The sequence below is a fragment of the Haliaeetus albicilla genome, chromosome 13 (genome assembly GCF_947461875.1).
Source record: "Haliaeetus albicilla chromosome 13, bHalAlb1.1, whole genome shotgun sequence".
Taxonomy (NCBI): Eukaryota; Metazoa; Chordata; class Aves; order Accipitriformes; family Accipitridae; genus Haliaeetus; species Haliaeetus albicilla.
In genome coordinates, this window is record NC_091495.1 from 23,643,818 (window position 1) to 23,670,081 (window position 26,264).

General features: G+C 37.6%; 1 protein-coding gene and 1 long non-coding RNA gene across 11 annotated transcripts in view; one reads left to right on the forward strand and one right to left on the reverse strand.

Annotated features, from left to right (window-relative positions):
• Nucleotides 1–26,264, forward strand: part of LOC138688621 (uncharacterized) — a 38,973-nt gene that overhangs the window by 3,319 nt on the left and 9,390 nt on the right. The window contains exons 2-3 of the long non-coding RNA XR_011327513.1: nt 21,454–21,523; nt 22,338–22,431. This is a non-coding gene — a long non-coding RNA (uncharacterized lncRNA). The remainder of the gene's footprint in view (nt 1–21,453; nt 21,524–22,337; nt 22,432–26,264) is intronic.
• Nucleotides 25,223–26,264, reverse strand: part of BIRC6 (baculoviral IAP repeat containing 6) — a 187,388-nt gene continuing 186,346 nt past the window's right edge. For all 10 annotated transcript variants that reach the window (XM_069800486.1, XM_069800485.1, XM_069800484.1 and 7 more), the window contains one exon: nt 25,223–25,907. In XM_069800486.1, coding sequence (XP_069656587.1) covers nt 25,728–25,907 — 180 coding nt within the window. In that variant the 3' untranslated portion in view covers nt 25,223–25,727. The remainder of the gene's footprint in view (nt 25,908–26,264) is intronic.

Sequence of the window (26,264 nt, forward strand, 5' to 3'; positions counted from 1 at the left end):
TCAAAGCACTCTTTGAGAATGTACAACAAAGAACATGGCCAGTTGCAAATAGCCCTGGACAGCTCTTCTCTAATATTGTGGTGACTCTCTTAAAAGTGCTGACATTAATCTTCATTGATCATTTAGAAAATTTTATATACTAATATTACTGTATCTATTTTTGTATAGTACCCAAGATGAGTAAATAACTAGACAAAGATGGAGTGCTGCATTAAATATATAGTCTGTAAAACAAAATTGTAAGGTCTGAGGTGCAGTCTTCCCACTCTTCACAGGTTAGTTTTTCTTAAATTTCAGCCATTCGTTTACTATTGTCTTTCCTGATGTCCATGAATATATATTTGCTGTTCATTTAGCAAATGTTTCTTGGTTCCTTCTTTTTTTATCCTTCCTGTTACATCAGAACATACCTCACCTGAACGCTTGTAAACTAATTCTTGCCTGGTTAATTAGCAGAAATTTGCTCTGCCTCAACTACATAAAATCTGTGAGTTTTCAGATGAAGAAACCAAAGCTTACATGAAAATAATTCAGTTTACTGTTCAACAAAAGAAGAATTCAGAAATTACTCTTTCATTAAATAAGCATGTCATATCATGCCTGAATTTAGAGAGGGTTTAATGCCTTCTCAAATGAGCTCACATAGAATCATTATCATGACATTTTAGTTTTTTATACAGCAACATTATGTGTCTTTCTTTGCTAGCTTCAAAAAGAGAGAGAAGGATTTAAAATGAGATTTTTTTTTTTTAAATATATATATTAAAGGGCTTTCATTCTTTGGATTCTCTTTGTTGGTCTGGAGAAAGCAAGCTGAACGAGGTTGGTTCCGATCACACTACTTCAAACAGAAATTTTAGCTGGAACAGATAGAATCCTATATTAAAGCTACATGATAACTTTAATCTCTTTTGTGCACTCAGTAACATGATTATATTTTTGAACATAGAGTGTGAAAAGTGCATGGTCACCTGTAAACAGAAATGCGTTTTTGAGATTACCTCACATTTTAATAAAAGAATGGATAGTTCTGGTTCTTGGTATACGTATGTGTCACAACCAGTTCAGGGTGACTATTATGCTTCTACTGTGTCATCACTGTGAGACTGTGCTGGCGTGAGCCTGGTAGGTTAATCAGAAGCACTGATTATGACAGGCAGTAAATGATGAAGGGGTTATGTTTCATATTCTGAGAACCTAGTAGAATTCCTAGGCTATCGTCTTTCACCAGGGAACAGTGAAACTCTTGGGTAGTCGATTCCAGTTGTGCTTGAAAATCACTTACAGTGCTGCTTTATATGTTGGTCCTCCAAAGCTTGAGGTATCTTTGTGACTTTTGACTTCTGTAAGGTTTGGTGTGTGACTTAGAGCGTGAGGACCATTGGTCATCTCTGGTTTATAATTTAAGATTTGGTGAGTACTGTGGATGAAAGGGGGTGGGGAGAGGTGTATGGGGGGGGCTGTTAATTACAGAATATTCCATGTGAATAAACAGAAAAATACCTGATATGTTTTTGTGACTATTTTTACCATAATATAATAAGCAATTCCCTTCAGCTTTCTTAGATTCTGAAATTAGATTCTTACGTGATTAAGCATTAACGCATTTTACACAAATTGGATTCCAGAATTGTTTTAGGTCTACAGAATGGTCACTGAACTCTTAGATGTTGCAATGTACCTTCAATATGGTTCTTCCAACTAATTAGTGTGAAGGATTTAACTTTAATAGTGGTATTAGCTTAAATGCTCTGTGGTAAGTTATAATGAGAGACAGGAACGTCCTGCCTGATAAGAAGTGTACCATCCTGCAAAACTTCCAGTTGCTTACAGCTTTGCCAAATAGCACAAATACGTAGTTTGATGTTTTCTGTTTGGAGAATGTCCCTTAGCTTGGACTTCTAGGCAAAGTAGGTGCATTTATCTTTTTTTTTTTAAACAAGGGCACAAAAATGTTTCTTCCTGTGTTTTCTACTCTTTTCTCTGAAATGTAGGATGTTTTGAATGAGGAGTTAATTAGTGTTTGGGGGTGTGGTGCCCTGTATGTCAGAGAAGTACTTTTTTGCCATCTCAGTTTGACTTTGCTTAAGTAAAAAAGTTCAGCATAGTTTTGCTGTGTGATAGAATTATAATAACAGAGGAATAAAGAGTGTGAGAGGACCAAGTGTTAAGGCAGGAGGCCTCAAATTCTGGGAGCATCTGGAAATGACAAATTAAATTGTTCTAGTAAATTGAATCTAGATAATCACTTGTGCAATATGTTTTACAATAATGTTTTGCAATAATGTTTTACAGTATTTTCAAATGTGATTTTGAATAACACGGAGCAACACTGTTGGTCCTGTTGGATGCTGTTGGTCTTCCAAAGTTTGAGGTTGGCAAAACTGGCTGCAAATGTTAGAAGTGGCAAAGAAGAAGGTTCTAGCAAAATAACTAGATTATAGTGGAGTGAAGCGGATGGAGAGAGAATATTCACAGTTAAAACACCGGTAGGTCTGTCTGACTGTCCTTTAGCAACCTAAAATCTGCACTAAAATGAATTTTTGTATTTTCCATAATGAGTTTCTCCCTAAACCTTTGAAACTACCAGCTTCTTTGAGGATTATCTGTCCTGGGAAGAACAAAAAAAAGATAAATGTTCTCTTTGAAAACCTGCCTCAAAATGCCTGTCAATATTTACTATATATTTGGAATTTGACAGTGAAGGATTGGTGAGATCATTAACAGTTGGGCTAGGATGACTTATTTTGCTGTCCTTCATGACTGCTTCTGCTGAGCTCTTTACTTCTCCTGGCTGCCCAAAAGAGAAACTGACATGTTCTGAGCAGGCTTCCAGTGAGTTGGAGGAAACTGACCCATTCTTTTACAGTCCTCGAAGGTGACCAACGGATTCTTCAAATCTCACAAATTTTCTGTATACTGCCAGCACCCATGATGCACTCAAGAGATTTTTTTCATTCGTTTTGCACAGTTCTTAATCATTAGACTCCACAAACATTAGGAAATCTGTTGGTGTCGTTCACAATCTCTTACTTTCCACAGGCAAAACTCTTGGTATTGGTAAGAACAGGATTTGACTTTCATTGACATGTGTAACTTATGCACATTCTTTCACATCCTGTGGTAAAGTGAATGGTATCTGTTATATTCCAATCCCCTTCCAGGTTTCCTGTGGCTAGTAGGATGAAAATAGTTCCCATAGGCTTTCCAACTGTTCTTCTCAGTAGCAGAATTATGCCTTACTTTTGTTGCTGTGGGAAATTCTTTCTTCTTTCCGCTGTTGTAGATTAAGGTACATTCTAGTAGGGTTATGACTAGAGAGCAGACTAGAAATGCGCATGACGAGAAATCACTTTTTGTATCTTGTTGCTTGCCTGAACTCTACTGATCTGTTATACATCCGTTCTGTTCAAAGGCTGATTGTAGCAATTATTAATAAAAATAGATTAGGAAATAGTAAGGGATTGGTCCATGTCTACATGTTAATTTATGTTCTGCCACAAAATAAATTACAGGGCATTGTGACCATGCTTTGAACATGAGAGTAGGGAAATACTGTCCTCAACCTGTTCACTTGAGAGAAAAGCAGTTGCTTTAGACTTAGGTTGTACCTCAGAGGAACACATTTTCTTGTTCAGCTTTATGAATAAAAAATTATTAAAGGCAAAACAGTTTTGGGGTTGGGTTTTTTTTGTCCTTATCTAGTCTTGAGTCTTGGTTTTAGGATATTTGAATTGCCTAAGGTTCTATTTGGCTATGTAGTATCTCTAGCTTTACTGATAAAGCATGGCCTGAACAAATAGAGTCACTTTACTACAGATCAAAAGTTGATTAAAACCAGATTTGCAGTAACAAATTTGGGAAAGAAAAAAAGCTTATCAGAAAGCTGTTAGAGATGTGGGAGTCTATTAAGAGCTGGAGAATACTTTTTGTCTTTGTATGGATTCACACAGAGCAAAAATATGTCGGTGGTCTGACGTCCCAGAGTGGCTTTGAATTGTCTGAATCACAGAGCTGCATCATTATGACTCATTCTCATTGCATACTGACATCCCTGCTGGGAAAGAACTGCTGTCTCTCCCTTGTAGTAATTTCAGTTTGCACATTTTTGTTTTCTCCTCCCACTGAAGTTTGTGTTCTTACAGACATCTACAGTTGAGATTGCCTTCTTCAAGAAGACAGGTGCTGTTTTGCAGGTGTGGTAGGTCCTTTATTTCTGTATTAGAAGCATGTATTCACTCCACCAAATTGAAAAGGAGTATAAAATCCTATCATCTAGTGTCTCTAGGGGCTTTGCTGTAACCGAAGTCCTCCCATGTCAACGCACAAGAGGATAGTAACACAAGCACCAGTTGCAGATTTGTATTGTTTGTGTACACCTTTATATACGTAACATCTAAACCCTTTAGAATAAAGATGCTAATCCTTATAAAACAAGCAAGTGAGTAGCCACTGAAAGAAGAGCCTTTCTAAAATAAGATGATCAACCAGTGCCATGAATTCTTTGTATTCAGTTCCACTTGGCTCAGAACTATCCTGCCTGGAATGAAACACTACATATCCTGTGTTTTTCACCACCATAGATCAGTCCTAGAACGAGTCAGCTGGGAATGGCACACGCAGAGTAGGTGCTTCACTAACCATATGTTCTTCTAATCTGTCTGGATGTAGATGAGACACTGTGTTTTCAGGGCAGATTTCCAAATTTATGCTGGGGTGGGGGTTGGGGGGGAAAAACACAAAACATCCTTTTTCTGGAAATTGTGATTTTTTTTTTTATTGCCCCCCCCCCCCCCCCCCTTTATGTTTGTCATCTTCTATAACTTTGATGACACAGTGGGTGATCTGTCCTTCCACAAGGTCAATAGAATTGTTACTCACTGCATTGTTCACAAGGACTTTTCAGGTGTATGTTAGTATTGCCACCAAATTCTTGTCAGCACACTTGGGCTAAGAGCATATGACTGCTGATATCTGGCAAAAGTCCTACAGGATTTGCTTCTAAAATTGATAAGCCTGCACAAGATGAGGAGAGATAGGCCAAAGAGGCATAGTGATAGTGCCGTCCTGAAAAAAACATCTTTTCTTATAATTTCCAAGGAATAGGTTTTAGGTCTCTGCTGCCACCTGTGTCTTGATAATATTCTCAGACCTTCTTGTCCAGAGTGGTTTTTTTTTTTTTTAAACTTTATGAACCCATGCCTTACCTTTTCTTATCCAGGAAACTGAAGCTTAGGTTATTTGATTCAAGTTTCCCTTTGGAGTTGGCAGTAATTTGAAGGCTGAGGGCCAACTCATTGTTCCCATGCTGGATGCTCACATGCCATTTCAATCCTTAATGCAGTTAAACTTTGTAAAACTGTTTAGCTAGGTTTTTCCCTTATTGTCAAATAATCCTTCTTAGAACCTATTTACAAATTCTTTTTGTCAGCAAGAGCTTTTTGGAGTGGTGAAAATGGATTTATACATTTATGCTTACATTTTAATGAGTATTTTTTTAATTACAGAAATCAAGTATGATAACTTAAAATTTCCTCAGTGAAATGAAGTAAATGTGTCATCACAGAGTCTCTGAATGATCAGAGGCAAATTCATTAAGTTTTCTTGAACCTCAGGGACAGGTGGTTTTATTTCATTTTGTTTTCTGACAATGGCTAAAGAGTTAGGAAACCAGAAGTTTTCACCTATATTTCTTAGCTTTATTTTTTCTGTTAATCAGTAATTCTCAACTTCTCCCTGGTTTCTTTCTCAAATTTTGCTCTTTTCTATATGAACTAGCCCATGAGAAAAGAGCTAGGATGGTATTTAGTCAAAAAAAGAGAAGCCTTAGGGGAGTTCATGATGGTCTTCCCATTTGTAACAGTTGCTATAAAGAGGATGTACAGGATGTTCAGCACACAATTTCAGACTTCTGTGGTTTCTGAGGGTAGGAATTTTGCCTAAATGACCTCCTGACCTCCCTGATGAAGTTTTTGTGTGTGTGTGTGTGTGATTTTGTCTCTTCTTAAGTTTTTTCTGAACCTTGAATCACCTTGATGGGAGAAAGTTACATTCACATTTGGTGACTATGAAATACACTTTGCAGCTGTACTGGAATAGAAACAACTTTCATCAGTGTAGAGCTTTACTGGTCTGCTCTGTTGAAGGTGTAGTCAGGAAAAGGGAGATGAGATCTTTCCGTAGATGGTTGTGATCTGATCAATAAGCATGTGTGTTGTTTAAAACTGTCTATTCCATTTGTTGTGCTGCTCTGTCATACTTTAATACTTTTTAGTCTAAGGATTTTAGACAAATAATTCAAAGCATTTAGTCAAATGCTTCTCAAAAAAAGCCCAAACAACAACAAAAAAGAACTTTTTCTCCTCTTCCTCCTCTGCTCTCCTCTTTTAGCTTGTTATCTAGTCCCCACTCTGCACCCAGGCAGAGCCCCAAAATGAATAATAAGTCTCATTGTGGGAATGACACTTGTGTGACCTTAACAAGACTAGGTAGAATTACAGCTTTAATTGGAAATTGCTGCTGCTCTTTTATTGGTGTTTTTTAAAGTTAGGTATTATTAGTCGTAATGGCATTAGGTGTTTCATCTTCTAAAATAATGCATTATTACTTTTCTGTAAACTTAGAAAGGTTATCAACAATTGTGTGTTGCTTTCCATCTTTTCTATAGATAAGTATATTTTTTTAATAGCCAAATTCAGATTGCAGAGGCGACATTGAGACTAACTGGCATGGAGCCAGATTCTGATAGCATCACAGTGTGGTATAGGTCAAGACTTAATTTAGTCTGGCTTCTAGTGTGAACAGATTCTCCTCTAATGTCATCTCTTTGCTCCTGGCATAGAATAATAGCTATTTCTATTTACATCTAATTTTCAAGCCATAAAATTTCTATGCTAGTACTAAAAAGGGAAGAAAGGTACAGGATATGGTGTCCTCGCTATAGTTGAACTGTTTCTGGAAGAATAGAAGTAGGTTGGGCACTTGATTTTCATCCTGCTCTTTTAAAAATGAATAAATAAAGGTAAGATAAGGCTTGCATCTTTAAGTTGCCTAGTTAGTGTAGCAATATATGTTTGTTTATGTTGTGAAGCCCTCCAGTTTCTAACTTAAATGAATCTGCTGCAGGAATTTAGTATGTGAAGGCTGAGTTTTGCAGAGATTATAGGTCCATGTTAGAGAAGTTTCACCTAGCTTATACTTGTAAGTAATATTGTGTCTTGGTCTTATATTTTTTAAACATGTAGTAGAATCACAAACACATATTCCCATCTTCTATTTCCTTATCTTTCCTTGCAACAATTTTCTCCTTAAAGTCCTTCATGACAAAGTCACAAAATGTATTCTGTCTCTCTTTTTTTTTAATAAGCCATACTGGCCTCCATTTCTGGCAGTCAAGTTTCTGGTCTTTCCAAGTTTTCAATCAGTTATTTGGGAACTCTGCTGCTTGTTTTGTTTAGTAGTATTCATATCATCTTCTCCTTACTCTTTATTGGGATTTGAGTTTTATATGCATGGGATCTTCAATCACCATTTTTTGGCATCTTAACATATTGAATTAATTTAAGCAGATGAAGGAGATCAATAGGTAAGATCTTAAATATTCTTGATAGCCAGATGCTGGTATATTTTGCATGCAGAAATCTTCCAGCTGCTGTCAGGTTGACAAACGAACTGAGTTTTGAATGTGTCGCCTTAGCGTGTATACAGATATTTCAGTTAGTCTTAGATACTATTGCATTATTCCAACCTTTGCAAACAAGCTTAAAAGAATCTATAGTAGTTACTGTATTCTCTGATGTTATTTATGGTAAGGACAGGTATCAAAATACACACACTGTCCTGCTGTAGGAAGGTCCCACACTCAGAATGTATGGAATACCTGTTGTCACCATGTAAAGCCTTGAGAATGTTGACACAGAAGCTGGAAGGTAATGCAGCATGTGGGAGCAAAATTTAAAAGACATTATAAACTATGTTAGGATCATAGTAATAGAATAATTGTTGTAAAATTCAAGACATTAGATATCACGAAGATTTCATTGTTGCTTAATGACTTAGAAATAAAAAAAATAGGGAAATCCCATGGGTCTAAGTGCAGCCAAAATCTCTGCCAAGGTGCAGTTTGGAAAGATGCCATTTAACCTCCAGGAAAAGATCCTGCCAGAAGCTTGGAATAATAACAGTGTTCAGACTCGCTGCCTAAATAAATGGATTTTACAGTCTATTGGATGATGATGATACATAAAAATATATTAACAAATCCCAATAATGGGATAATACCAACATCTTAGTCCTACATATGATTGAAAATAAACAGAGCACTTAACACAAGGGAACAGAAAGAAACTATCTAGCCCCCATATTACTGTCCTTCCTAGCCTGATTTCTTAGGGAAAACACATCTATGCAGTCTTGTCTTGCTGACTGTCCTCATTTAGTACATTCAGAACCCACGGGCCACATTCAGCCAAACTTAAACAGAGGCATAACTTGTCTCTAAGATTATTAAGTTTTTTCTAGGTTTGTGAAAAAGCTGGGTAGATATGGAGGAGAGAAATGTAACAAACAGCCCCACTTTGTGTCTCCTGCATGAAAACTTTTGTGTTATTATGTAACGGAGAACTCAACTTTGGGGGGCAGGGGGGTGGGAGTGGGGAACCATTAAATGCCCTGAGAGCAGAAAAAGCTTCAATTGCAGCTTGCAGTTAACTGAGATGCAAATCAGTTGGAAGCCAGGCCTCGCTAACTCTTGTGTATGCAAAACTCCTGATTTAGTTCTATCACCATGATCCTTAAGATTTCTGCTTATGGCACACAAATTTGGAAACTGTTTACTTTTCCCAGTAAATTTTTTGATCTCTTAATTTCTCTTTGTACAATGTAGTTTTTTGTACTTACATCTATTACTGCTTTTCCAGTGTCGTAGTATCCACGTACCTCTAGGCTAAATTCTGCTGCCATTGGCAATGCAAGCCACTGTCATAGTTCACTTCTGTCCCATATTGCAATTAGTGGTATCATTTTTTTTCATTATACGACAAGCTTACATTCAAGTTGTCTTTTCATCAATAAAAATGTGTAGCTTAAAATCTCAAGATTTCAGTTCTGTAACAGAATTTGTGACTATAACTCAGGCTGATGTCTTCTGGGGAAGGAAGAGGAAGATTGGATTCTGATGTACAGTGATTTTCTTGGTAAAGTTTTTCTGTGTCTGTCATTGTAATGCTTCTTGTCGTCAATTTCTTGTTGTCTTGTTCCAGACTTTCTAACATGGAGGATGTGTTGCTTTGCTTCAGGTTACTAGCAGAGTTTTGAAAAAAAAATTGAAAAAAATTTGAAAAAAAAATTCTAAGAAAAATACTAGCTAAAGAGAAAGTGTGAGAGGGAGAGATAAAAGGGAAAAGACTGCATTTTCTCTGTTGAGCCAGGTCTGCCAAAATCCTTGGATTGCAATGTTTACAATGATTTTCTTTTTGTATCATCTTAATTTCTCTGGGGATGCAATATATAATCTTACTGAAATATCTTTGATTGGTAGCAGGGCCTAACAGGGGTTTAGGAGTAGGATATGTATTATCGTCCATGCACTTGCAAAGTTTATCATTTAAACTAAAAACATTGGGAAAAAATGAAGTCCCATAAAATACCCTCACTGCACCTGCCCTTGCAAAGAACTGCTGAATGTTGCCATTAAGTTCTATATATGTCAATGAAATTAAAAGTTGCTGCTGCCACAGGGGCACCTTCATGGTGGTTCCCAGCTGCAGCAGCACTGGCTACTTCCTTTTCACATTTAATGCTTTGTGTGGACCCAGGAAAACACCTGTGAATTTCTGGAACAGAGTTTCTTTAAGGAAGGAATTCCTGTTCCTTGCTATGTAAGAGGTTGCAATTCTAAGTTAGAATTTTAAAAATGCTGACAGGGAGGGTAGGGCTTCAGTCTCTGGATGAGTGTTTGAGGCCAGAATTTTCTTTTTTGAAGCTAAGTTATTTTCAAATCACACTTTGATTTAAAAAAAAACCCCAAAACAAAACCACCACCACCAACAACAACAAACCCAAACCAAAAAAACAGCCAGTATTTTGCAGCAGTGGTAACAGATTAGAAATAACCAGTTTTAAAGGAGTTTCCTTTGAACGTTTCTTTACAAAACTTCCTCTCGGGCATTAAAGCTATGCTGATAGTGGAAGTCAAGTATATAACGTTCTGTCTTGTTGCTTTTCTGTTAAGAAACCTAAAGCAAATTAATAACCGTAAGTAAGATGTTATTACTAGTTTATTCATTTGCATAACTTGCAGGACTCAATCAGTTTGTAGCTGGCTTCACATTTTAACCCAAGAGAATGTAAAATTCAGCTTTCATGGCAAGAAGCATTGTAGGTGACATTCAGAACTTCTCTTCTGAAGGAACCCATTAAGAGCTTGGGGCCAGCCAACCTTTTCTCCTCCTTGTCCTTCATAAAGCAAAAAGCAGCAGCCATGACCAAAAGTAAATGCTGAAAAGGTTATACTGTGGAAATCTCCAAGCTCTTGAGGATTCATAGAAAAATTGTTTGCTGAATATGACTAGAAGATGAGTTAGCTGTCTGTCTTGTTGGTTCTTTTTAAAAAAACCTGCTATCCCTGTTCTGATCTTTTTTCCATCCTAATGATGTTTATCTATACACTAGAACTAAAGTGAGATAGATTCCTTGCTCACATATGTCTGAATACAATTCAAGATGGAAGAGTAGTCCAAGACATAGAAAAAGGACGTTCCCAGAAATAATGATCTCCTAGTACTTCTACAGTCTTCATAATTTCCCTAGGCATGAGTGAATTTACAGCTTCTGTAATGTGTGACTTTTTGAAGATGATGAAGTAAAATATATTTGAAATTTATATAAAGCCAATGCTAAAGCTTACTGCTTTGTGTGCTAATGCAACAGCAGTCTGCTTTTTTTTTTTTTTTCAGCACATGCTTCAGTGCTACTGTAGTCAGCTATCTGCCCTTGGAAAATTTTACCGATTTCTCAGGTGGAATACCTACCTTTAAATTTTCTTATAGTTTTTGTAAGTGAACATCATACCTATTATTCAAATGACTAGTTGAAAAGTGAAAGAGATATCTTGTTGATAAATATTGCTGTGTGGTGTGAGGCATTGGTTTTATGTATAATTCTGGCAGCTGGTAGATTTCAAATGTGAGAAACTTGGCAAGTTCAGCACAGGATAATCTTCAAGCTGTGAGTAGCTTGGATGAAGCCATAGGATGAAATAAAACCAAGAATGACTTCTCTTAAAAGTGATTCATCTACATTCACAGAATGTAAGAAAAAGTGACAGCTTTTTCTCTGCTGTTGACAGTGCAGTTCAGTGCCATCAGCTAGAGCTTTGCTTACAAACAGAGTGCTCACATAATAGAGCACTTGCAATTTTTCCTATTTGTAGATATAGTTTTTTGAATAGAGAACATTTCAGTAATGGTTTTCAAGCTCACATAAGTGAAGGAAGAGGTCCTTTCTTTTTGAATTTCCATAGTTGCGTTGTTATTTATTCATATTAGTGTAGCACCTCTCATAGACCCTGCTGCGCCAGTCACTGTACAAACTCAGCATAAGAGGTTTGTCAGTTTCCAGAGAAATAGTTGTCTGCAATAGAACTGCTTTTCTTACTCATTGCCTGGGAAGTAATTTTCTTTTTTTTAATGAACCATATTAAAATAGGGCCTAGAAATCTTAATCACAGCAGAAGAGTTGGGTAACGGTCCTTGCTACAGGACTGGCAGGGCACAGTGAGTGGTGGCTGCTCCTTAAGGCCGGTGAGCTGAGGAGGGGGCACACAGCTGGCAGGGCAGGGTCCCTGCCAGCCAGGGCCCACTGTGCCTGAGCAAGGCAGGCCCGTAGCCTGTGGTCAGGTTCAACCCAGTCTACACCATCATGCAAACTGACAGTGATAAGGCAGGTCCAAGGTCAAAGCCAGCCCAGGGGTTGGGATCAAAAGGATCTACGGCTGTGGCAGAGCTAGAGACCAACACTGTGACAGCCTAGCTCAGGCAGAGACTGATGGCCCTGGGCTGGGATAAATAGAGCTCCTGGGCCCACGGGCAGAGGTGTGTGTGGAGGCCCCAGGTGAGGCTGGTCAGGGCTGTTAAGGCCTATTAGTGCACTAGAGGCCCTGGCAAGAACTCTTTCAGTGTTTAAGACAGGAAGAGTTGTTATAAGATATACTTGGAGATGCTGTGGAGAGCTAATGTGTAAAAGGCAGAGAAAATAATGTTTTCATAAACCAGCTGTGTGAACAGCTGCATCTTGTCTGATTTTATCTTTTTAATGAAAAGATCTGAATGCTACGTAAATAACGGAAATTGCTGCAAACCCTCTGTATATACAATCAGTACTTTGCAGGAGCTGTCATGGTAGATACTGAAAAAGGATGAGAAAAAGACTGTCAAGAAGCGGCATTGCAGACAAGCCTGGAAGGGTTTTGTTTTAGGTTGTCCATAATGCAGTGTGAAAGACAGCATTAATGTGTTTGTGGAGGAAAGGGTAAATAGGCAATGGAAATGGATGTTGCTAGCTGAGTGAGGGATCAGGCTGTACCAATTTACATACATCTATATTAAGAGCTCTAGTATCTTGGTCAGGGGGTCATGAATAAGGGGAGGTGGTGGACATTTAAGACGTCTGATACATTATTGTTACTGACAAGGAAAATAATTATTAATGGTAGCATTTAATGCTGAGAGTCATGTTCTGGAAGAACTGCCTGGTAAGTTGTGGCAGCACTGCTGGTAGAGGTGAAGCATCTGGGCAAGAGGTTCAATGGTTGACCAAGACAATTTTGAAGTCTGCTTTGTTTCCTTGGAGTGCAATAGAATTTTCCAAGCAAATGAAACCTAGTCCATGTTCTTTCCTCCCACACACAATTTACATCTTTTTCTCCAAAAGACCTCTTGGTTGCCTTGGAATAAAGAGCATTTCAGGCTCATAGCTCAAATACAGGGCAGATGGTGCCCTTGCAGAATTTAAATAAGATATCAGCATGTTGTCACCTGTAAGTACAGTGGTTAGAGGAGTTCTGCAGTGCAGTCACTAGGATGTCAAAAACAGAGGAAAGAGAAATTTTACTTCAGCAAATGCTGTGTATAACAGTTCTGTGAATTGCTTAAAGCTGTTTTTTGGCTTGCTGCAGTGCACCTGGCAGAAAATGATTAGAGTGAGACACATGCACACAAAAGTACTGTGAGTTTAAAAAAAATATGTAAATGGTTTCTGCATGTAGTAGGTTGAGGGAATTTAAATATCCATAGCTGGCAGGTTCAATTTGTCAGCTTGTAGCATGGCTTTAGATGATAATGGACCCCAGTATGAATTTAAAAAACATACTACCTTTATCAATACCAAGGAGTACAAAAATATGAATACTCAGTTTTCTTAAAGTAAATACAAGGTTGTCAGCTGCAGTCTGTTCCTAAATTGAACACAATATGGAGGATGTGTGCATACATTTCCCTTTTCATTTGTGTTACTATTTTCATTATCATTTAAACATTGCATTAACATATTGCTCAAGTGAATCATTTCAATTACTGAATTCCATTTTATATTTTCTTCTTAAAAGGGGTGGAAAGGTGAAGAGCTTGAAAAATAATTTAGGTGTAACACAATTATTTAGGGTGGCACTTTAGGAAAAAATGGTGAAGTTTTTACTGTTAACCTAGAAAATACTACAGGAGTTAAGAGAATTGGGCATCCAAGTATGAGGTAAGTACTAAACACTACTTAAATAGTCTGGAGCAAAGGGCCTCACATTACCAGAAGAGACCATTTTTTAAAGAAAGAAGCTTTGCATGAGCAAGGAGAATAGGAAAGGGAAAGAACAATGCAAACATTGGAAAAGTTGATAATAGTTTTTGCAGTGAGAACGAGGTAAGTGAATGGAAAAATCTATGAATTGATAAAGGGAGTCACACAGGAAAACAGCACTTGAGAACACAGTGTTTGAGTTTAAATTCCTTTCACTAAAACATTTTATACTCGTTTGAATCAATGTTTTTTTGGATCTGATTCTGCAGAGTCAGCAGTAAAGATTCTGTTTTGGGGAGTTTTACCACCCAGATCCTGACTGATTGCCACCAAGGGTTGTTCTCATTTAAGGTGGCATCCTCCAAGTGGCCATTGAACCAATATGCAGCTATATATAATCCAATTGATATTGCACATTAATCTATTTCCTTATCCTTCTCCTGTATCAGTACTGAGAAATTACTGAAGCTTACCAAAGCTCATCAGAAGATAAGAGACCAGGTCATCCCTGTCAGAACAAGGCAGAATTATTTTATTTGATTTTGCTTTCCTGTCATGATCAGTGGGCTTACACACATAAAACTACAGAAATATAATCTATGTCTTTATGAAGTATAAGAGCAGGAGGGGGTAAAAAAAGATTTGTTGTCCCTGAGGGTGGTTGGTTTTTATTTTGATGTGTCATGTGAGAGGCAGAAGGATTCCCAGACAGTATGCAGACGTATGGAAAAAGAAAGATTTCTGTTTGTTTCTGTGTGTATTCAGGAGGATGATCTACTGGTGATGTATTGTTTGATTTTTTTGGTTGGGTTTTTTTTGTTTGTTTTTCTGTAACATACTAAGGTTTTCCTGGTGCAAGGGCATGTTAATGATATGTCTTACCCCAAAAATATATTTCAGAGCACATCTAGAGGAATTTAAAATTGGTGAGCTAATCAAGCTGAATAAAAATGAATAAACATCACTGGTGAAAGGATTAGGTTGAATTCACCAGGAAACTGTCCTGTTGTAATGAATCAAATTGCTTTAAGGATCTATTAAAATCTATAAATAGATTTTTTTTTTTAATTTATTTTATTTTTTTTAACAGAGAAGGAACCTGACAGTTATAGGGTAAGTTTAAAAATTAGCAAGGTAGAAATGCTAAGGCTGTACTTGCAGGAGCAGCTGAGCTGGCCAAACAGCTTGCTGCCTCTGAAAATGAGAGGTCTTGCCACCCTGCCTTCCTGCCTTGCTTCCATCCACACTGTCCCGTCCCTTCCTTGGAGGTTGCTCTGATACCCAGGAGACCCTTCCCTTTGGCAGGCTGCAGCTCTTGACAGGTTCCTCTGTACAGGCAGCTTTTTGTCCAGTTGAGGATGACACTGTCACAGTGTTAGTGGTGGTCAGATCAGCACTGGAGCTCATCTGGCAGCTCAGGTGTAGGAGTGCAGCTCTGAAGTGAGGAAAAGGGGATCATCCTCATTCCCGCAGCAGTGATCTGTTAGATCAAGTCACGCCATCTCACGTGGCTGTGTACTGTGCTTCAGGATGAAATGGATAATTAAAACATTTGTGTTAGATATCAAACCTGCTTAACCTTTTTACAGAAATAAACTACCCTGACAAAATTGCTTCTCCTTTGGAGTCAGGTGTTGAAGTATAATTTCAACATGAAAAGAAACAAATAATGAACCAATCCATATTTTTAAGTGTTAGTTCTCTTTTGTCCAGACTAGGTGTTGTGTAAGATGGTATTTGTTTCTTTGGGGTTTCTAATTTGTAAGTGAAGATGTAAAAGTCTTATGTGCAAAGAGCTGGCTTTAAAGGAGCTGATCAGGAAGCTGATAGAGCTACAGCCCTGCAACCATTGGAGGCTGTGAAACCCATTTTAAGAGCTGGATAAATGCTGAGGGGATATCCAGCTTTCTGTTTTATTTGTATAGGAAATAGCTGTTTTAAAGGGGACTTGCTTCTTTCATTGCAGCTGGTCTGTGTGGGCTGTAGAATACCTCTGATTAGATCAACTGTGTGAAAAAAGAATTGCTATGCCTTACCCAGCAGGGCAGTGGTTACTGAGCATGCCCACTGCTGCATTAAGGAGTAGGGATTAAAGCTATGTGAAACATAGTTTTTCATCTGTTTTCCCCAAAGGAAAAAAGAGCAAATAGAAAAAAAAAAAGGTTTGAATCAAACTAAAGTCAGTAATTTCTTCCAAAGCTTGACTTGGAGAGATCTTGTACAGAGAAACAGGGACTAACAGCTTTGACTTCTAGGTTTTGTCACAGTCTTTCCATTTTCCATGATGCTATATATATATTTGTTCTACCATGCTGCTGTAGGATTTCAGTAAATAGCTGCATTTTGGTTAAGGTATAGACTGCAATTCAGGCAAGGTTGGTTGCTTTTGGAGGGAGAAATAAAATTCTGTTTCTCTCCTGTACTACTGATTCATTGTTTGAGAATTCTTATGCACATAGTCAAATTAGATGCAAAGCTAATTTCACTTCAAAGAATTTGTGTTCAACTATATGTACATGTACAGATGGTGAGCATGAAATGCTGAATTATTACTCAAAAACTGTCCTTCAAAAGAGGAATGAAATTATACAACTTGCAAGGTTAATTTTTATTTTAATAATCTTTTACAAATTTCAGAAAATCTTAATATTAGCTGGAGCTGGATTTTTATTCTAGAAAGGTCTTGGGTTCTTACTGCTCCAGTATTAAGTTAGGTGTATATTTTCTCACTTTGTAAAAGTGTTTCTGTGTCAATGTAGTATTTAGGTCTATTTTATGAAAATTAAAACAAATTTTTTCTTACCGGCAGCTGACATCAATCATGCCCTGCCCCCCTCAGTAACCTTTAATGCTAAACAATGTTCCAAAAGGAAAATTTATTAGATCACCTATTTAGATTCTCTGACATCATTCTGTCATGGCAATGAAGTGATTTACATGGAAAAAAGTATTACCTCTGCTTTTAGACAAAATAAGTTTATGATGATTAATGGTTTTACTGCAAGTATGAGAGAAACTGGAAATGGCTGGCCTTTTTAAAGTGAAACATGGCCTATGCTCAGTTTTCCTCCTTATTTTCTTCACCTGTTGTAAAATGGTTTTGGTTTTGAGTAAATGAAAATGTACAAATTATGTCTTGTAACTGAAGTAAGCTATAAATGCAGGGTATCCATGGTAACATCTCTACATAACTGGAACTAGAGACAAAAGGGAGAAAGCAATTAGCTTGAAGCAGAGTCTAAACTATTGTGGTGGTGGGGGACCTAGATCATGTATTCCATGAGTAGTCGTAGTCACTGAGGGAGCTAGATGTTTAGTTGAGGGAAGAGCAGGCTAAAGGGCGATCCCCTCCAGCTGTCCCTCCTGGTCAGCATTTCTATGATTCTATGATACAGTTGACCTTGGGCAGAGAACTTAGTATACAGAATGGTCACAAGAATGGTGAAATAGTATTTTAACAAGAAAGCACAGAGCAAATAATCTTCTCTGATACATGCCTTAAAATGACACTTGAAACATTTCCTTTAGCTTCATACAGAGCTCTCTTTTTTCCTTAGATGTCATATAAATAACAAGTAATACACAAAGGCCTAAACTGAGAAGATGATGCTGAATAAGAACTCTGAAATATTTTCTTTACGTATGCTAACTGAACTAAAACCCAAACACCATTAAGGCAAAAGCTGTTCAACTATGGCAATACTTAAATTTAGGAAAAATGTAAATAGTGGCATTTTTTCCAGAGGGCTTATAGAACAAATTCAGTCTGATAAAAAGAAGGCAGAGGTTGAGTTGAACACTGCTGGCAATTTAATCTGCATGGAAACTTTGCATCAGTTGCAGGATGTAACATTTGGGAATGAACAGCAAATAATATCTGTATGACAGATCAAGCAAGCATGCTTTGCTGCGCGACCCCAGATTTTGACCAGTAGGATGCTTAATCACAGCCTGTGATGAATGCTGGGGCACTGAGCACTGTTCTGTTGCCTTAGTGGAGCTTTGATGCATAGGTCAGTGTGTTGAAATGTGGAAAATGAACTATTAAAACTGGATGAATTTACAGTCATGATTTGTCCTTGGTGACATTGACTGGACAACTGTCTTTGAGTGCACACTTGGCAATGGAAAATCACTTGCTGTTGGATTCTGTGCCTGAAAATGCATTTGCAAGTAAAAGCACAAGTCTATTTAAAGTAGTAATTAAAAATACACTTATGCAAGTCATACTAACATTTTTGGGAAGACAGCAGTATCACAACAAGCATTTTAACTGTGTTATTTTTATTCAGATGATTAATCCATGTCTTGCATTAGGCATACATTGAATTTAGCATTCTACTGCAGTTCTCTATATGCAATCTTGAAATTTCAGCACTGTCCTTCATTGATTTCTGCTAGCAGTCCAGACTCTTGAGAGCTCTTCAAGATAGAACCATCTTTCCTGCATTACACAGTTGTTTATCAGGAGCCATGTACTGTTGTCCTCCTATTCTTTGTTTAAATGGCTTGGCTTCTCCTCTGATACAGGTTACTGATGTTCAGTTCCCTGCTGTGTGCCATTTGTTCATCTGGCTATTTGTTTTCTAACATGAATGATTTCCTTGGAGGAACAGCTAGAAAAGAGCGGAAGGACGTTTAACACATCAGTAGGAAGTGCAGATACAAAAGGATATTTTGTTCTCTGGAGTACCTCTGCTTCGGTCTCCATTTGCTGTCATCAACAACAATTGTTTGTGTCTGAGTGTATATTTGTAGTGTTGGTGTGGTGGTGTTTTTTTTTTTTTAAACTAGAGTAAAATCTGCATCAAGCTAAATTGTCACTTGGATGTAATTTCCACCATGTCTTCCCTGTTCTGTCATACGGATCAGGTGGTCTCTATTAGACCCTTCATGTTGCTAATGTTTAAAGCCTCCCAGGGAGCTACATGACAGCAGGTGTTTCAGTGTCTGTGTGACCTGCCTGCACACTCTATTGCCTTTAGTGATCATGAGGCAGACAGGAGATGTATTGAATTGAATCTGGAAGACATTTTTTTCCCCTAGTTTGGGGCTTCTGTAATGCTCTGGGACTTATCCAGAATCCCACATGATATGGCAGCATTCATTCAGCCAGCCAGATGGTTGCATGATTTCTCTTGTGACTGCTGCTGAGCTGGAGGCCAGCCCCTGTGAATTTCTTATATCACCAACTTTCACTGGTTGAAACAGCCTCAAAATCCAGTTGAGACTTGCACAGTGACAACTTGGTAGTTGAGAGGATGGGTCCTGTTGGCAGGCATATCATTTCCTTTCCAGCAACCCTGTTGTTGGCTATTAGTTTTTGATCTGCCATGTCACCTCTGTTTCCTCTTGAATTATTGCCACAGTACATTGCCAGCAAACATTTGCAAGATTTTCAGGACAGCCTGAACTGTAGCTATAGCCAGGATGGAGGCTGGGACTCGTATCCTGCAGGACCATTCCCAGCTAGCATGCACAGTGATCTGGCACCCTGGCTTCCCTTATGTGAGAATGCTGGTGCTTGCCTAGGCTGGTTGCACAGCCTGTGTAATGATGATGGCCTTCTTACATCCTAAGTTAACCATACTGGTACTCCTTGTGCAGTGTTAAGAGTTGCTGTCATACTCTAGGCTTAGAATTGTGCTGTGCTGGGCTTCAGCTAAGACTGCTGTACAGCTGTGTGGCATCCAACTCATTGTCACCTTCTTACAAGCTGCTTAAAATAATTGTAGAAATAAGCTTATCATTATTACCAGAGGTTTCAAACAAAGGAATTTTGACTGACAAAAGTCGTGGAAGTTTACACTGATGTGGATATTGCTAATTTAGGTATGGGCAAAGGTTTTCTGTGGCTGAAAACTTTAAAGAGTTTCAAGGTGAGAGAACAGGACTTCTGGAGACATCCAAACCATTGTTTAGGAGTAGGTTGCAAGACATTTTCTGTTGGTATTCTTTTTCTGAATCACATACTTGTTTAAATGTCTGATAGAAAACAGAAAAGATGGGGGGGTGGGGGTGGTGTGTGTGTGTGTCCAATTTTGCTTTTCGCATTTGTTCTGGTAAATGAGAAAATGCTTAATGAAGCAACAGAGGCAGTCTTTAATGATGGCAAACTGATTTTTTTTTATTATGACATTTTAGTTTGCTTAATTTTCTGGTGGGAGAGGGTTGTGTTTTTGTGGTGTTTTTTTTAAGATGTCTTATATTTGCTATCGGGGGATTGGTGTGTGGTTGCTTTCTACCCATAGAGCTTTAGGCAAAGAGTTTATGAACTACTGAAGGCTTCATGCATGGCTGTGGATGTGGGTGGGTAGGTGAGGAAGAGAACAATGAATGGAGGTGCAGGACAAACAAATTAAAAAAAAAAATGCAGTAAGTGGTTAAACTGTAAGTATGGAGCACAACAGTGGCAACAGGAAAGTGTCTGCAAATTTTTAAATGGGGTGAGATATGGCATGTTTGAGACACGTTGCTCATGTAAAACCACATCTGCCTTGTTGCTCTAGCAACCACAGTAGATCAGCCTGCTTGTTATTTTTGCAAATATACATTTATATTTGATTTAAGTATGATTTTGGGCATTACTTTCAAGGTTTAACAACTTCTGTTGTGTGCAAGTCTCACCACAGTCACCTCATTTCTAAATATCTTTGAGGGGGACAATAACATTCATTTTCTTAGTCCCAGCAGATTTTCTTAGGGCAGTGCTTGCACTGGCTCCCAAGATTAACTCGCCTATCTTCCCATCAGAAGCAGGGCTGCAAGATGCCCTGCATGGTCTCTGACTGATTAAAAGCCTGCTTCTTTCCTTTCTGGACTTTTAACTGAACAACCTTAAAAGCAAAATTTTGCTATCTATCTACCTGAATTACAGAAATATTACCAACTCTAGCATTAATATTATCTAGACATTTGAGGATGATGCTGTGTTATTAAATGATATGGTTACAGGCACTCTTAATGTAAAGGATAAATAGCATTAATACAGCTGGAGAACTAAGTAGACCATGTTATCACTTTTCAAGAGCCAAAAAGTTGCTTCTGAGGCAAGAAGCACAGAAGAGATTGCAGCCTGCAGAGATGACAGGTCACAATATGCAGAACTGTTTCAATCAAGATGGAGCATTGTGGTTTGGGATTTGTTTTCTCACAGCCTTTATTAAAAATAGAGGCAGTGGTGAGATTATTTTAGAGTTCTACTATAGTAACTCACTGGGTAGATATTGTATTTTCTGCATTCATGTTCTAGGAGAATAAAATAACAGTAACAACAAAATCTCTGTGGATTGAAATGTTTTTACCTGTGATTTGGTTTAGTAATTGTAGAACTTGCTTTTGTCCCCATTCAGCTTACTGTATTTCAGAAAGCTCACATTCCGATATAAATGCCTGCACATTCCACCTAATGTCACTATCTGTGGAAAAGGAGAGGGAAAATAAAGCTCAGAAAACTGTTTTCTGAAGACTAATAACTGCCAGACCTGATGCATTTATACACACATAAATATGTATGTGTGTATATACATGGTAAAAAAAAAAAATAGAGAACATATATCTGAAATAGCGTCTATAACATACACTTGTTCCTTATGGTCAGATAAAGGTAAACCTGTGTCTCCTTTCCATTGAAAAAATACTTATAATTTCTGTTTCTAACTACAGAGAGTTGACAGTCCAGGGAGGCAAGTCCATGAACACTTCTAATCCACACTAATACAAAGGCAGCATAGAGGTAAGAAATGAAGATGACGTGCCTGAGAAACTCCAACTAAAAACCTAAGCCTAAATAATTCTCCTTCACAGGGATCAGAGTAACATAGCATAGTCCTGGCTTCAATGTAGGTCAGCTGGATTTGTGTTCAGATATTTATGGGTAAACAAGGTAAATTAATAATATGGTTATTTGCTTATCAAGTTGTTTGTTATAGGATGTAAAATAAAACATTTGTTTATGTAACACCATAAACATTTTGGGGAAGAAAAGCTCCCCTAATAAACATCCTATGTACAGTTTTACATAGTTGCATGGAACAAAATATTGTTTTGTAGTAATGTTTTCTTAACAATATGATTCCTGCCAGAAACTGAATGCCCTATTTGATACAGCAAACAGATGTTAAAACCATCATAAGTAGTGTAGTACATTTATTATCTGCATTGTGTGAGTTTTTTGCTGCTTAACAGATCATCATCCAACCACACTACTGATGACACACTCACACTGAAGCTCCCTAGAAGCTATCAGTAGTCCAGTGCCTTACCTGTGTTGGCATGATTTTACCTGCTGCAAAGGAGAGTAGACTAGCAGACATGCACAATCTCTACCTTGAATTTATGTCAAAGATTTAGAGAAGAAAAAACAGCAACAAAGCCCAGCAGGCTGCTGTAGACCTAGTCCATCTATAGTCACACATACTTTATTCTGTTAGTAGCTAAACATCTAACATAATTACTGGAGTGGAACTTGGAAGTTGTTTACAGGGTTCTTATGTTTCAAATTTTCTTGGTTTTCTTCTAGATTGTAATTTTTGTTTTTTCCTGTATAGTGGCGGTAGGATTACAGAAGAGCATTAATCCATACAGCTATGCACATCTTTTACCCGAAGGAAGTTCCAGAGGAAACCACTAAATCTTGCAGAGGTATTATTCATATCTGTATATGAAGAGTACCGTCTACAACTGCAAAACAGAACAGTTGTTTATGCACAGCAGTCAGTGTAATGAGTGGTTTGTTCTCGTGGAGCACAAGGTCTCATAGATTGCTGAGCTGTTCCCTCTTCAGCAGGTAGTGTAGATTCAGCCAGTCAGAAAGGCTTGGCATTATTGTCTGTGACTTACTATGTGGTGCACTCTTCCTTCAGCAGAGTGGCTACAGTGATTCTTAATAGCTGGTAACATCTCACTCTACACTGCATGGCAAGGTGGCAGTGGTGAATCTTGGGCCAAAGGCAGGACCAAAAACAAGGGGTAAAATTCTGGGACAATCTAATTAGCAGTTTGATGCCCTTTGCACTTTTGAAAATAATTTCTCTTGATTTTAAAAATATTTTCTACAAAAACAGCTTAACAGTTAAAATACAGGACTTTAATGTGATGGGTTAGAAACTGTGATCTATTGTCCTGGTTTCAGCTGGGATAGAGTTAATTGTCTTCCTAGTAGCTGGTACAGTGCTATGTTTTGAGTTCAGTAGGAGAAGAATATTGATAACACTGATGTTTTCAGTTGTTGCTCAGTAGTGTTTAGACTAAAGTCAAGGATTTTTCAGCTTCTCATCCCCAGCCAGCGAGAAAGCTGGAGGGGCACAAGAAGCTGGCACAGGACACAGCCAGGGCACCTGACCCAAACTGGCCAAAGGGGTATTCCATACCATGTGATGTCCCATCTAGTATAGGAATGGGGAAGGGGGGGGCGGGGAATCGCCGCTTGGGGACTAGCTGCATGTTGGTCGGTGGGTGGTGAGCAGTTGCCCTGCACATCATTTGTACATTTCAATCCTTTCATTACTACTGTTGTCATTTTATTAGTGTTATCATTATTAGTTTCTTCTATTCTGTTCTATTAAACCATTCTTATCTCAACCCACAAGTTTTACTTCTTTTTCCTGATTTTCTCCCCCATCCCAGTGGATGGGGGGGGAGTGAGTGAGCGGCTGTGTCGTGCTTAGTTGCTGGCTGGGGTTAAACCATGACATCTATCTATACAGGTTTCTATTCAGTTTGATAAAATGGTAGAAGATGAGGGGAACTGGTTAAAAAATACTCAATTGTCAACATACATCATAGGTTTTACTATGGTTTTACTGCAAAGTAACATAGCTACCTTGTGTGTTATATCTAAAAACCCTGAAAATAATGTAATTTTGTGTCTGTTGCCAAGTTCACAGTTTACTTACTACACTGTAACATAGTTGCACGTTATTAAGGATTGAATCTCTGCATTAATTTGGTACAATACCATTCTAGCTCAGGTTAGAGCAAAATAAATGCTAATTGGTATGTGGATACAAATTAGAGTTTAATATCCCATGCAGCTGTTTACATCTGCTTAATTAAGCAGCAGTAACTTCACATTAGCATTGCTATGATACCATAAATACACACTAGAGAAAATGGTACAATCATGTTAGCCACCCTCTTAATGTCAAATCAATGCAAGTTAGGTACTTTTTATTTCAGTGTTGTTTTTTAATGGTAAAAAAAGTCTTCACGTTTAAGGAGGATATTCAGGTCTGATACATTTCGTTCTGCTGGAAGTGCCAGAATTTTATAAAAAGACTGTGCTCCTGTAGCTAGACAGTTTAAGCACTAAATGAAGAGATTTAATGGAAACCACTAACTTAAATATAGTTGGAAGTCAGCGAGTAATTTTGCTTTTGGAGCCTTTAAAAGAGTATCACAGTCATTTTGTACAGTAATAGAAGGGAAGTAAATAGCCATCTAGAAAAACGCAGTGCTGTTTTAAGACTGATGAAGTTCTAACACTTTGACTATGTAGCATAAACTCTTGTTTCATGTATTTACCAGCAGCTCTGGCAGAGAGCTGCTTGTTTTGCTTTTTGATTAAGGATCCCCTGAAGTAACACAGACGTGCCTAAGTTGTTCTTTTGAGAGGTATGTACAATCAGGACAGGCCTTGGATTAACACAACATATCAATGTAACAGAAAAACTGTACTTTGGTCATAACTATCAAAGTCTGTTAACCATCAGCATAAAAACACAACCTCAGTTGGTGCCATTTTTAATGATTAGCCATAATACATTGTAAAACAAAAAGTGAAAAAATTCCAGCGTGATACTTATAAACAAAGAACAAATAGAAAACAAAAAAGCTTCGGTTTTGCCTGATTTATAGTATTTATAATACAACAGATTATTAGTCTGAGGTAATTACCAGTAATAATTTTTTAGTCCTTCAAGGACCGCTCAAAAATTAAGAACAGTGATAGTAATGCATGTTATGTTGAAAGCGAGACTTGATTATTAAATCAAGCAAATCCCTTACCCTTTTTAGTTAGGGATGTGTGGTTGCAAGTATAAAATTGGAAATAAGTCTATACAGTAGGAACTACAGAACGTTGAGAGTCCTGTGTGGCACGTCATTAGCCCCTGTCAGTACTTAAGAATACAGTTGATTATGTAAAAATCAGACATTTCAACAGAGAAAAGACTTTGTTTCAGAATAGCCCTTAAGAAATTTAGAATACTGTTAGTTTGCATAAAATAGCCAAACAAAAGATTAATTCAGAAGTCCAAATTTTGGCATGAGGTAAAACCATGTGCATTTATTTCATCTGCATTTTAGAATTAGTAAGCATAAAATTAAATATGTTGACTGTAATGAATTCAGTCATACAAGTGCAAGTCTTCAGCTAGAACGTCTTTTATGGCAGTTTATTTAAAAAATGTACCAGTAAATCATAAAAGAGGGATCATGTCCATTTAACGTTTATTGAAGTATACAGGAGGTTTTCTTTAGAATCAAATATGAGCATGAATATATGGCCAAACGTAAAATCTATCAAATTCAGTGAAAATTTTCTGACTTTAAATAGTAGCTGTAAGAATGACCAATATATATTCTTTGTTACAACTGCCCTCACTCTACAAGTAAAAAAAAATAATAAACATTCAGTAAACATTCTTTCCTAAGGTAGTTTCCCTTATATATCAGTGATTTATCCATTTCTTGTATACATAACTTTTTAAACATACCAATCAGTGGTTCTCACAATTGAAAAATAAAAGCACAAAAAAGTTTACACTCTTGTACAGGTAAATAAAAGATCATCTTGAATTAAACTGTATAACCTTAAGGGCATAGTATAGTTTCAATTTCATTACCTATTACATAATTAGCTTCTTACATACAAATATTGACATATTTGGCTTGTGCTTCAAAGCCTTTGTGTCTAGAAAGTCCATGTCAATGCAACCTCATAACTTGAAATCAGTGGGGATATCTTTACTACTGCTGGGTTTAACCTGTTCGTGCAACATAGTCTCTTCTGAGCTTGTTGTGGCACTGCATTTTTCTGTGGTGTCGTCAGTGTCTGGATCCAATCCTTCAGGGCAGGGAAGTTTTAGAAGTTCTTCCCGCAACTGAGCTGTATGACGCTGAATATACAAAAAGAAGTCAGCGTGGAAGACCATAGTTAAAACAATACTTTTCACAATGTTGGACAAAATAAGGCAAAAAAAAGGAGTAAGTAGAAAAGGTTTAAATGTACTGTTTCAATGACTGGATAAACTTTTTCCCTGTATTTAAGGATTGGTACTGTCCTTGTAGTAACAGAATAATTAGCAAGTGCTGCTAGGGACAAATTAAAGGCAGTAAACAGAACTGCCGCAAACAAGTGCATCAATATAAATACTATGCTATTTGACTTGCAGTTGAGTCATATCTGTGTTCTGTGATCACAGCAGAAACTGGCTTGTATTAGGTAGGTCATACAGTAAAAATGTAAATTTGTA